The sequence below is a fragment of the Carcharodon carcharias genome, chromosome 25 (genome assembly GCF_017639515.1).
Source record: "Carcharodon carcharias isolate sCarCar2 chromosome 25, sCarCar2.pri, whole genome shotgun sequence".
NCBI classification, from domain to species: domain Eukaryota; kingdom Metazoa; phylum Chordata; class Chondrichthyes; order Lamniformes; family Lamnidae; genus Carcharodon; species Carcharodon carcharias.
In genome coordinates, this window is record NC_054491.1 from 21,307,952 (window position 1) to 21,321,241 (window position 13,290).

General features: G+C 41.7%; 1 protein-coding gene across 1 annotated transcript in view; it reads left to right on the plus strand.

Moving 5' to 3' along the window:
• Positions 1 to 2,364: 2,364 nt before the first annotated feature.
• The window catches only part of LOC121269619 (ubiquitin-associated and SH3 domain-containing protein B-like), a 123,602-nt gene continuing 112,676 nt past the window's right edge, over positions 2,365 to 13,290 (plus strand). The window contains exon 1 of the mRNA XM_041174341.1: positions 2,365 to 2,648. Within this exon, the coding sequence (XP_041030275.1) occupies positions 2,521 to 2,648 (128 nt within the window). The 5' untranslated portion in view covers positions 2,365 to 2,520. The remainder of the gene's footprint in view (positions 2,649 to 13,290) is intronic.

Here is a 13,290-nt window from a genome sequence, read left to right on the forward strand (position 1 = left end):
TGTGGCATCAAGGAGCCCTTGCAAAACTGGAGTCAATGGGAATCAGGGGAAAACTCTGCGCTGGTTGGAGTCATACCTAGCACAAAGGGAGATGGCTGTGGTTGCTGGAGGTCAGTCATCTCAGCTCCAGGGCATCACTGCAGGAGTTCCTCAGGATAGTGTCCTAGGCTCAACCACCTTCAGCTGCTTCATCAATGACCTTCCTTCCATCATAAGGTCAGAAGTGGGAATATTTGCTGTTGATTGCACAATGTTCAGCACTCTTGACTTCTCAGATACAGAAGCACTCCATGTTCTTATGAAACAAGACCTGGACAATAGGCAGGCTTGGGATGATATGTGACAAGTAATATTCACAAATGCAAGGCAATGACCATCTCCAACAAGAGAGAATCTAACCATCTCACTTTAACTTAAAAACAGAAAATGCTGGAAAACCTCAACGGGTCTGGCAGCATCAGTTGAGAGAGAAACAGAGCTAATGACTCTTCTTCAAAGCTGGATCTCCCCTTGACATTTAATGGCATTACCACCACTGAATCCCCCATCATCACCAGAAACTGAACTGGACTAGCCAAATAAATACTGTGGCTACAAGAGCAGGTCAGAGACTAGGAATCCTGCCGTGAGTAACTCACCACCTGACTCCCCAAAACCTGTCCACCATCTACAAGGCGCAAGTTGTGAGTGTGATGGAATACTCTCCACTTGCCTGGATGAGTGCATCTCCCACAACACTTGAAAAACTCAACATCATCAAGGTCAAATTAGCCCACTTGATTGTCACCACATCCACCTCCTTCAGCATCCACTCCCTCCACCAGCGACACACAGTTGCAGCAGTGTGTACCATCTACAAGATGCACTGCAGCAACTCACCAAGGATTCTTTGACAGATAAAAGCAAAATGCCGCAGATGCTGGAAATCAGAAATAAAAACAGAAAATGCTGGAAAAACTCAGCCGGTCTGGCAGCACCTGTGGAGAGAGAAACAGAGTTAACGTTTTGAGTCCGTATGACTCTTCTTCAGAGCTGCCATCCTTTGACAGAACCTTCCGACCTGCAACCACTACCATCTAGAAGGACAAGGGCAACAAATGTATGGGAACACCACCACCTGGAAGTTCTCCTCCAAGCCACACACCATCCTGAATTGGAAATATATTCCTTCACTGTCACTAGTTAAAATCCTGGAACTCCCTCCCTAACAGCACTGTGGGTGAACAGGGACTGCAGTGGTTCAAGAAGGCAGCTCACCATCACCTTCTCAAGGGGCAATTAGGGATGGGTAACAAATGTTGGGCCAGCCAGACATGCCCACATCCCGTGAAGAATAAAAAAACAACACCTTCAAAAGGTTGTGACTGTAGCAATGTGGGAAACCCAGCAGCCAATCTGCACATATCAAGATCCCACAAACTGTTTTTAGGTGTTGTTGACAGATAATAATGGGTGAGGACATCAGAGGCATCTACCTTGCTCTCCGTCAGGTAGTGCCATGGGATTGCATCCACCTGAGAGTGTAGACAAGGCCTCAGTTTAAAATCTCATCAGAAGGACAGCACCTCCAGCAGTGCAGCACTCCCTCAGGGCTGGATTTTGTGTTCCCGTCAAGGGGGGTGGCACTTGAACTCACAGCCTCAGAGGTTTCATTTTGCAAACCCCGCTCTTCAAGCATCTTCCATCAGCTCAGTCCCAAATACAGTGATTGAAGAGTGTATATGTAAACACTGTTATTACATAGAATGACACTGTTATTAAACCCATCCAGAATATCAAATCAAAGGGTCTGGAAGTATTTTGTTAATGAAGAATCAGCTCATGAATTATTAGCTGAGCATGAGATTGATGATTAATTAATACCCCTGAACTTTTCCATAAAGAATAATTCCAGGTCTGGTAGCATGGGTTGGGAGCTCTGTATAAGATAATAAGACCATAAGAGCAGAAATTAGGCCATTCGGCCCATCGAGTCTGCCTCGCCATTCAATCATGGCTGATAAGTTTCTCAACCCCATTCTCCCACCTTCTCCCCATAACCTTTGATCCCCTTACCAGTCAAGAACCTATCTATCTCGGTCTTAAATACACTCAATGACCTGGCCTCCACAGCCTTCTGTGGCAATGAATTCCATAGATTCACCACTCTCTGGCTAAAGAAGTTTCTCCTCATCGCTGTTCTGAGAGGGAGGAGGGAGGGAAGATGATTATACTATTCCCCAGCCCATTCATAAATTAGTCATTTGCAGAGCTCGAGCGATACAGCAGCGCCTCATTAGAAATGTTTCCTCTCTTCTCCCTGCTTGCCCTTGTGTAATATTTTAAGGAGGCGATAGTTAGACTTCCGACCGCCGTGTGGTTTAAGTGAATGTCGCCTGGGTGACTTTAGTCTCCTGTATATGTACCAGGAAGTCGATTCTTTACGCTGTTGGGCTGTGCTTGTGTGAAAGACTCTCTCCCTCTGCATGCTGTAGATGCGAGGTCTGTTTTTTCTGGAATGGCACTTTAATTTCACACAGCATGGCTACTAAAGAAGAGCTGTACACCAAAGTTGTACCCAGAAAGAATCGGCAGAACCGACCTGGGACCGTCAAACATGGGTCAACTCTGGAGGTTTTCTTATCAATGGGATTCCCTAAAGCCCGAGCGTAAGTTGGATGAGTTCAAATGGATCTATTTTTCTCTCTGTTTCTTTGTGGCTTTTTTTTAAAGCTCTGTTGTTACTGTATCCAAATGGCGCTGCCCTGATACTATGTTTCCATTTGATGTAACGTTTCTGTCTGTAACATTGATCTTGCTACATTGTTGGGAAGGGAGTTGTCACATGGCCTATTTTAAAACATGTTCAAAATACGGAATACGCTGAAAACGCCCAATATCTGGAAGGGGGGGGGGGGGGGGGGAGCCAGTTAACGTTTTGGGGCCTCACTATCTCCCCTCCGTATTTGCATTTAAAAAAAAACTTAAGATTTAAACGGGCTCCTTTCTAACCCTCTCCCTCTCTCTCCTCTCCTCCCTCTCTCCTCTCTCGCTCACAATAATAATACTGAAATCTAGGGCCTGCAGTCAGGAAGCTGGGAGATTGTCCCGGGTTGTTTTGGAACTGGATGGAGTGGTTACGTTGCAGTTTTGGTGTCGGTCACCCGGAGTCTCTTCGGATGGTTTAAGAAGGGGAGGAGGGGGAGGGTAACATCCCCTCCGCCCACCCGGGGCTGTGTGAATTTCACCAGTGCGTTAGTTTCAACGGGGACGTGTGTCTGTTTCATTCATCCCCGTCTTCCTCCCCCTTTCTCTCTCTCCCCCCTCCTCCCATTTTTTAAAAGGCTGTTTGAATGCTGGTGATTTTGCCAACACGTGAATTTTGCGCCGATTATAATGAGCCGTGGAAAAGCAAAAAAATACTGTGGATGCTGGAAACCTGAAATAAGACCAGAAAATGCTGGAATTACTCAGCAGGTCAGGCAGCTCCCGGGGGGAGAGAGAGAAAGAGTTAACGTTTCGGGTCGATGACCTTTCAGGACCTGCTGAGTATTTCCTACATTTTCCGTTTTTATTACAATGCGCTATGTTAGCATTCGGTGCAATGTGAACATTATATCCTGTGCACTGTACTGCTCACCAAAAGCACTGATGGAAACCGATTTCCCCCCCTCCCCCTCCGCCTCCACCTCCACCTCCAAGCCGCTTTTGGAAAAGGTGAATGCGGCAAAATCCTTCTCCCAGGATTTTCTGATCGAAACATTTTGGCTCCGTGACCACGGAAAGATTACTTGACTGTGTTTGCTGGCTTACAGGGCGACACTCTGACAATCTTGTAGCAATATTTCCTTCACCAAGATGCAATTTTAAAAAAAAAATTTTGTTGCAACTGTGCTTGAAGAATCCCATCTAACCCCCAAATCCCCCTCCCTACAGTTTCTGCAGGGCTACTTTTTATAATTGTCCTCAAAATGGAGAACCGCTTTTGCTAAATTGTGATCACGACCCTAAATTCACAAGCACAGGGCAAGGGGTTTGATGGAGTAAATATGGAGAAACTGCTCTTTCACTGGCAGCATGGCCAGTAACCAGAAGACAGTTAAGATAATTTGGCAAAGGAACCAGAGGGGAGATCAGGAAACACATTTTAATGCAGCAAGTTGTGATCTGGAATGTGCTGCCTGAAAGGGCGGTGGAAGCAGATTTAATAGTAACTTTCAAAAGGGAATTGGATAAATACTTACAAAGGGGGGGGGGAGGGGGGGGGGATAAAAAGGTTACAGAGCTGTGGGATTAATTGGATAGCTCTTTCAGAGTTAGTACAGGCATGATGGACCAAATGGCTTCCTGTGCTGTAAGATTCTATGAAGTCAAAAGATCTGCTTCTGTCCCCTGCTGTCTGTGGTTCTGTATGATTTACAATCTGTGTTTGTGTCCACTTATTCATTTATGTAGAAAACTAAACCGAATGTCCTTGCCAAATTGCATTTACATAACACTTTGCATAACTTCTGGATTTCAGAATTTCTGTTCTGAGGAATTTTTTTGTTCCCTGCTACGTGCTCATCGGCCTTTCCAGATTTAGTAATTGTAGCACAATCACCTCTCCTCCGTTTTAATGTGTGTATGCTTGTTTCATTATTTTGTCCATTGGTGTATCCTCCATCTTAACAGGAGATGTGAAGCTTCACCCCTGAAGCTTCTGGTGGACTCCAGGAGCCCAGTGATCTTGGACTATGCCTTGCTGATTCAGTGCTGAGCTGATTCCTCACTCTCAGTAGACATTGTCCCAGTGTGAAGCTTATTGTTCCCATACAATGAATTCCTGATCTCATTCGGGAAGACACTGGGAGAAGTGGAACATTATGTTTAGCTCACTTGTTTCAGTTTTTTTAATCAGGTAATAGAGAGGGCTGACGAGGGTACCCCAGTTGATGTAATATACATAGACTTCCAAATGGCATTTGATAAAGTGCCACAGAATAGGCTTGTCAGCAATGTTGAAGCCCATTGAATAAAAGGGACAGGGACAGTATGGATACGAAGCTGGGTGAACGTTTTTTTTGGACTAGAGAATGGTATACAGTGGGGCTTCCCAATGGGCTGTATTTGGACCACTGCTTTTCTGTGTGAAGTGATATATTTTGGTAGAAGGAGCATGGAGAGGCAATATTTCAAGATATCATTCTCGAAGAAGCAGAGAAATTGTTGAAGGTGGCAGGGCAGGTTGAGAAAGTGGTTGATCCAGCATACAGGATCCTGAGCTTCATAAATAGAGGCATAGGGTACAAAAACAAGGAATTTATTAATTGAATTTAAATTATACCATTGTCTATGGCAGGATTTGAACCTATGCCCCTTGAGCCTTTAGGTTACTAACCCAGTGATATTACCACTATGCCACTGCCTCCACCCACTAAGGAATTTATGGTGAATCTTGATCAGGGTCTGGATGGAGTAGATAGGGTGAAACTATTCCCATTGGCAGAAGGGTTGAGAACCAGATGAGATCGATTTAAATAGATTGGTGATATGAGGAAAACTTTTTTCACATAGAGTGGTTAGGATGCCTGAGAGTGTGCTAGAGGCAGATTCAATTGTGGCTTTCAAAAGGAAATTGTAAAATTATCTGAAGAGAATATTTTCAGGAAAGGGCTGGGTAGTGGGACTAGTTGAGTTCTCTTGCAGAGAGCTGGCATAAACACAATGGTCTGAATGGCCTAATTCTGTGCTGCAAGCATTATATGATAAAGAATAGGAGTTTGCTTCCCTTATCACCACTGTGCCAACCTAGGCAAAATCGATGAGTGTTAACACAGGCCACATATACACTTCTTATGTGTAAGCTGTGTCTCAGTGGGTAGCACTCTCACCTTCCGACTCAGAAGGTTTTGGGTTCAAGACCCACTCTGGAGGCTTGAGCACAAAATCCAGGCTGACACTGCCAGTGTGATACTGAGGGAGCGCTACACTGTCGGAGGAGCTGTCTTTTGGATGCAACTTTCAACCAAAGTCCTATCCGCTCCTTCAGGTGGACCTCAAAGATCCCCAGCACTATCCTGAAGAAAAACAGGAGTTTTCCCTGGTCCCTGGCTGATATTCATCTTTAAACCAACATCACTTAAAAATCAGATGACTTGATCATTTTTATGGTGATGTTTGTTTGTGATAACTTGCTGTGTGCAAATTGGCAGCTGTGTTTCCTACACTACAACAGTGACAATATTTAATTAGCTGTATAGCACTTTGGAACATTCTGAGGTCATCAAATAGACTCTAGAAATGAGAGTTCTTTTTGCTTCTGTAAGTGATGTGCATTTGTGACCTCACTTAACCGGCACTAAGACCCTATTGGAAAGATTGCACCTAAACCAGTGCTCCTATGATATTGTTAATGCACTGTTTTAAACTGCTCCTAGCACTCATCTTTTCTGTACTTTACCCCAGCAATATACGACTCAAAATGCTACTCACCAGACAACAACCCAAGGTTAGCAGGGTAAAATCTATAATTGTGTATTGCTGCATGTTTTTCGTGAATCAAGTGGTTTGCATTTCATAGAATCACAGACATTGCAGTGAAACCACTGATGAATCTTCATGAAAGCATTAATATTCTTAATACATGCAGTGGCAGTAGAACTTTCTGGCACTCGATTACAGATTAATTGCAGCAAAGAAATGCCAGCTCTATTTGAATCTTTCAGCGTGAATGGCATCAAATGTCAACAATGCTGCAAGTCCAAAACCAAATAAAACTAAACTAATAAATTAACGAGCACAAAAAAATACCAGTGGTGATATTGGGAATGAAGAGGGAGAACTGCAAATACTGGAATAAATCTGAACATCAAATCAGAATGATAGCAATGAACAACCAGTTTATCAGACTCTTGGAATAATGGGCAGAATGGCCTCCTCCAGTGATTTATATAATTCCATGTGAAATATGATTTAATATTTTGGATCTCCACTTGAGGGGAACATGGCCCCTAAATTTGTTACTTTGACTTTGGACTTGGAACAGGATGGAGGGTTGTAAACTAAGTTTGATGTTATTGAGACTCATCAATGCCTGAACAAAACAGCACTCAGAAAGATTCATGGAATGTAAGCTTTTATCTCAATGGGGCTGCAGGATAGACCCTTAGATGCTATTCAGAGTACTGTGTTCAGTTCTGGGTATTGCACCTCAGAAAGGATTTACTGGCCTTGGAATGGATGCAACAGATTCACCAGAATGATATCAGCCCATAGATTTAAAAACTTTGGCTAAAGAACTAGAGGAGTAATGAGAATTTTCACACACTGGGGTGTCATGATCACAATCTCAAAGATTGCTGGAATCAATTCCATAGATTTCAAAGGCAATTGGACATGTGCTTGAAGAGGCCAGATTAGCAGAGTTATGGGAGAGAAAGCTAGAGTATGGGACTTATTGGTTAGGTCATTCAAATTACCAACAAAGATGAGATGGACTGAATGGCCTCCCTCAGTACTGTAAGATTCTGTGATCCAGTAAAAGGTTGAAATTGAGGCCAAGTTGCATTGAATAGGTTTGTATTCTTTTCAGTTTAAAAGATTGAGGGATGATCTAATCGCAATATTTAATATGATAGAGATTGAGTAGGGTAGGCACAGAGAAACACATTGCCATGGTAGGGCAGTCCAGGATACGGGGGCACAATCTTAAGAATAGAGCTAGTCCATTTGGAAATGAAATCAGGAGGCACTTTTTAAACACACGAGTTCTGGGAATTTGGAATCCTCTTTTGCCCCAAAGACTGAGGGGATGTTTGGTCAGTTAACACGTTAAGACTGAAATTGATAGATTCTTTTTTATTGGCTAGGGGTGTAATGCAGAGATGAGCCATGATTTAATTGAATGGCGGAACAGTTTTGAATGGCTGAATGGCACGAGGGTATATGGAACAGAGGTGGTTACATGGAGTTAGGTCACAAATCAGCCACAATCTTGTTAGATGGTGGAATAGTCTTGAGGGGCTGTATGGCCTCCTCCAGATCCTAGATTCTCATGTTCCCTTTCTGCTTTCTCTTGCCTCTTGCAGTCTTCAGCATTTAAAATTCAAGTCGTTACCATTGAATCGATCACTGGTATCATTTCTTTTCAACATTGAGGCTCTTTTTTAAAAAAAAAATGTTTCGCTTGCCAACTGAACAACATTCTACGTATAGTTGTTTGGTAATACAGAATAAGTGTTGCTGTAAAAAAGCATGTTGTCGAAACTTTTCACCTTGCACTCATCAGGACAATCGCACTGGTGTTCCTGTGATTATCCTGATGAGTGCAGGATGAAAAGTTTCAACAAAATGTCTCTTTTTTCCCCAGCAATACTCAACATTTTACATATAGAAACTTTGGCCTTCCTGCTCTGTCTAACTGGTTCTTTCTCATGCTGATACTTTGAGAGACAGGGAATAATTTTGTTTTGTAATTGTTGGGGTGTCTGTGTCAATATGTGAAAGCTGGTGAGGAAGTTATTTAAAGCAAGGTATGCAGAATAGAAGCAGTACAAAGCGATACAAAGCTGAGACTGTGCTGAGCGCTGGAAATCCTGTTTCCATTGCTCTGACATCAGTGACTTGTTTTACTTCCCAGCAGCAAAACAACAGAATTGAAAATATTTGTTTAATCAAAAAAAAATCAGATTTAAAAATGAAGAGTCCTTGTTGAACTACCTACCACTTTTTATAAATTGAATTATCTTCTAAATAATGGTATAATTGCCATCAGTTGAATATGACAGTGATATATATAAGGATAGATTCTATTGAATGGGCTGCCATTGGGAATCTGTTATTTAACAAACTATATAATACACAGCATATAATACACTAACTGTTACCATGGTAACAATCCTGTCTTAGCTTCTGGATAGGTAGTTTCAACATGTTGAATGAAAGACTTGAGAAGTATTAGAAATGTGTGTTATAGATTTAACAGTCCTAAATTGATACTCCACAGCTGCAGTGAAAAAGAAATTGTTTTACATTCTTAAATAAAAAGGTAAAAGCTGATCACGTATCTGTAATTTTGAAGTTTTTATCCTTGTTCTCAGATTTTCCATGGATTTGCCCCTTCCTATCACTAATCTCCTACAACCCTCTGGGATCTCTGCATTGTTCCAATTCTGGCCTCTTGCACATCCCCGATTTTTGATCACCCCACTATTGGCAACTGTGCCTTCGGCTGCCTAGGTGCTGTCTGATAACGCTGACGTGGAGCACCTTAGGACACTTTAGTTTGTTTAAAGGTGTTATGAAAATGCAACTTCTTGTGGTAACGAGTAAAGATATGTTAACATTTGGATTCAGATCACTGTCAAAATCAGGAATGATTCTGATGTGGAATATGCATCTAAAATGGTGACCACCTTTGGAGCTGCTGAGAAGCCTGTGTATTTTCAGAATGTTCTGCATGTGAAATAGATCCTCTCTAGCCTTTTTTCTAAGGCTGTGTGTGAACCACCTTTAGCCGTCCAACATCATTTTCATCCATTGAGGAAAGTGAAAGTTTTGGAACTGCAGCATTAACTTGTATTTCTCAGCAACCAACGGCACAATTAATTTACAGTAATTTAACACCATTGTTACTTTGGCGACATGGACCGCTGTGCAGCAGTTTCAGGTGTCAGCTGTGGCTCAGTGGGTAGCACTCTTGCCTCAGAGCCTAAAGATCGTGAGTTCAACTCCAATTCCAGAGACCTCCGCACAAAATCCAAGTTAAGACTTCAGTATGGTGCTGAAAGAATGCTGCAGTGGATGAGGTGCAGCTATTTTTTGGGTGTGATGCTAAACCAAGGCCCTGCCTGGGTGCAAAAATAAATAAATAAATCACATGGTGCTGTTACAAAGATTTGATCATATCTCATGGCTGTTTTTGGGAGCTTGCTGTGTGCAAATTGGCTGCCATGTTCCTTGCATTATATGAATACTTTATTGACTGTAAAGTGTTTAAATGTCATGAATGGTGCTATATAAATGGAAGTCTTGTAGATTGTAAAAATAATGCATATAAGCATTGATAGAACATTTATTTGGACATCATATGTGAAGCTAATGTAAATTTCTTGAAATTTGGCTAATTGTGTATTCCAAAGAGGGAGAGAAATGTGATAACTTAACACCAAGAAAGCAGATGGAGGAACGACTTATTAGGAAAGACTAAAGATCTCTGAAAATAAGACAAGAATGAAGAAAGAGAGATTATCGCCCACAGGCAAAGCTGAATCTGTTGCTTACGTGAATATTTTTGTAAATAAAGTATTTTTTTAAGGACCAGATTATTCAAATTTGGAGGGGGATTTAGCAAATAAGTCCTGAAGTTTAATGATTTGTTTGTGTCACATTTAAATACAGATCCAGAAATATTTGACAAAGCAGGAGAGATGCAAATTACCATTTTTTTAAAAAGCTACTTTGATCTTCATAAGTTCACACCATAAATAGAGAATAAAGAAGTTGCATGTTTCAAATGGGATTGCCAAATCTCCAGGATTGTCCAGGACACAGCTGTCAGCAAAACCTGGAGAAACATTATAGAGATAATTTTATTTTTAAAAAAAGCATTGTGTTTTTTTTTTCATTTTCTTTTTAATGCTTTCATTTATTAGTCATTAAATTATTGGAGATGGAATTAAAAGGTAATTTAACGCACAGTCAAGCATCATTAATTGGGTGATTTATGAGCCTGTTTGCTTTTTTCAGTTAGTTGTGAACACAAACCTTCAGTTCCAGGTTAGGTACAATATCAGCAGGAGTAAAGCGAAGCAGCCTGCTCTCTCCTCATCTCCAGTGGAATGCTTATCAGTGTCACAAACAGAGTTTGTGTTTTATTGTTATCTGTGGTCAAAGTGTGTTTTTGTGCAAGGTTGTTGTTTTCTTACCCTCGGAGTGACTTGTCCCAGTTTTAAAAGTTTCCAGTAGCAAGCTTTTTTGTGACTTTAAAAACAAAGATTATTTTTTATATCACATACTTACCCCACAGGTTTAAAGTGATGTCTCACACACACACACACACACGACCACCGTACATACAAAAATTAAATACAGATGAAGGAAAAAAAGCAATATGGTTACAAGTAGTATTTATTGCAGTCTATTTTGTAACTGGCCTGTAGTTTCTTAGATGAATTGATGCTTTAGCTGGAGTGGAGGTCTTGTAAAGCGCAGAATTCTCAGTAAGCTTTGAGGCTTCTTGTAGTTGAATTGCCAGGAGGCTGGCTCTCAGGTGAACTTGTAGATGGAACAAGTTAGGGGAGAATCATTCTCCCGCTTTACCTTGGCTGTGTGGTTGTTTTGCAGCTAGCTTGATGGCTTTTCAGTGGTGTTTCAATGGTGCATGTCATGGTGTTTCCTAATTAGAATAGCTTCTGTTGTTAGAAAAAAGAACAGATAATCAACACAGCTGTTTTAACATTGTGATCTGTGATGAGCCCAAAGTCATTTTTACAAAAAAAGGTGGGTTGGGATGATACACGTCCTGTGTTGGAACCTTTCATGCTTTAAGACGTCTAAGTTCTTTGTATTGTGATGGCTCCACGTCCAAACACAGTGAAAGGTTATTTCAAATTCCTCTACCACCAGTGGAGTTCAATGTCTATTGTCCACAGTGAAACATGGAGACGAGTTGACTGCAAACTCAATCGTCTGTAAGTTTTGGTCCATTCTTAAGCAATGAATTTCTCAAGTGGCTGAGAGGTTCCTTCACTCAGTTCCATATTTAATTTGGTATTGGCTGCAGACTCTACTGTCTAACAGTTCAAATGCCAAATAAGTCACGTGGTGTGCTGCAGCTATCTTAAGCTTTTGGTGTCCGTTTTTAACAAAAAATATAGCTTTAAAATTTGCAATACCTTCATACCTGTACTGGGTGTGACACCAGCCACCTATCTGTGCTAATGTGACATTTTCTGTGTATTTTCCTGGCTACAGAAGATTTTATGCCAAATGTACGGGCTGTTCAGTGGATTTATACCCACTAGGAGATGGTTCACTTGCTCACGTTTTCACCCGCCTCCTCAGACTAAGTGTTTGGTTGACCATACCCGCCTCCTCAGACTAAGTGTTTGGTTGACCATCCTAATATATCATGTGGCATATTCTTTTTTTTTGAGTCATTTAATTCAATTGTGAAACACCTCGGGACATTTGACTACATTAAAGGCCCAAATGAATACAACTTTTTGCCATTGGGGTTTTCCCTGTGTGTGGAAGAGGGGCAGATTCCGGCTCGACTTGTGGTGCCGCCCCTACAGTGGAAGATCCTGCTGAAGCTCTCACCCTCGGCTCACATGTGAAGAATGGCCGCTTGAAGAGTTGCTGGGGAAAGGCAGTTGGAGATTTTTGTTTTGGAATGTGCCTGTAAAGTGCCTTGGGGATATCTCATTCAATTAAAGGCGCAGTATAAATAGAAGTTGTTGTAAAGCACCTTGTGACATTTCACTACGTTAAAGGTGCTATATAAATGCAAATTGTTCAGAGTAATTTCAGGGTTCAAGTATAATAATTTGCAAAACAAGTGTTTAAAGTGTAGACGCAGGTTCAAATTATTTCTTTTGTCTTTTCATTTGGTTTTAGTACTTGCTGCGAACATGTCATTTTAAAATATGTTCGCAGTGAGTTACCGTTTTCCGTTTTCTACCCCCACACCCCCTCCCCTCCCCTGCCATCTTGCTAATTCAGGAACAGTATTGCCGATCCAACTTCCTTAATCTATTGAGCTAGTTTCAGACTCTGAGTAGTGCATCCTGTTTGTATTGTGTACCAGACTTCACCAGAGCCCATTCCCCACTGTCCCCACCCCTCTCCTCCCAGTTTCTGTGCTGCTGAATTCCTGGCATCCTATCTGTAAATACACATTGACTTGAGACAGAAAAGGGAGCAGAAGCGAGGATGTGAACGCTGACACCTACCTCTTATTAAACCCTAAAGTGACAACACTACTACAGCGTGTTCAGTGACCCTCACCCTATACCCATGTATTTTCATTAAGTTACGCCAAGATAAGCTTTGGCATGCCAAAAATCTGCAAGCGTCTTTCTTTCTTGTCAACATCTCCCTCCTCTCTTGGGGGGCGGGGGGGGTGGTTGGAAAATCAAGAACTTGCATTTATATAGCACTTTTCAATACCTCAGGACATCCTAAAGTGTTTTACAGCCAATGAAGCATTTTTTTGAAGTGGAGAAGTATAGGAATCAAGCAGCCAATCAGGACGCAGCAAGCTCCCACAAGCAGCAATGTGGTAAATGACCAGATCATCTGTTTTGGCAATTATTGGTTGAAGGATAA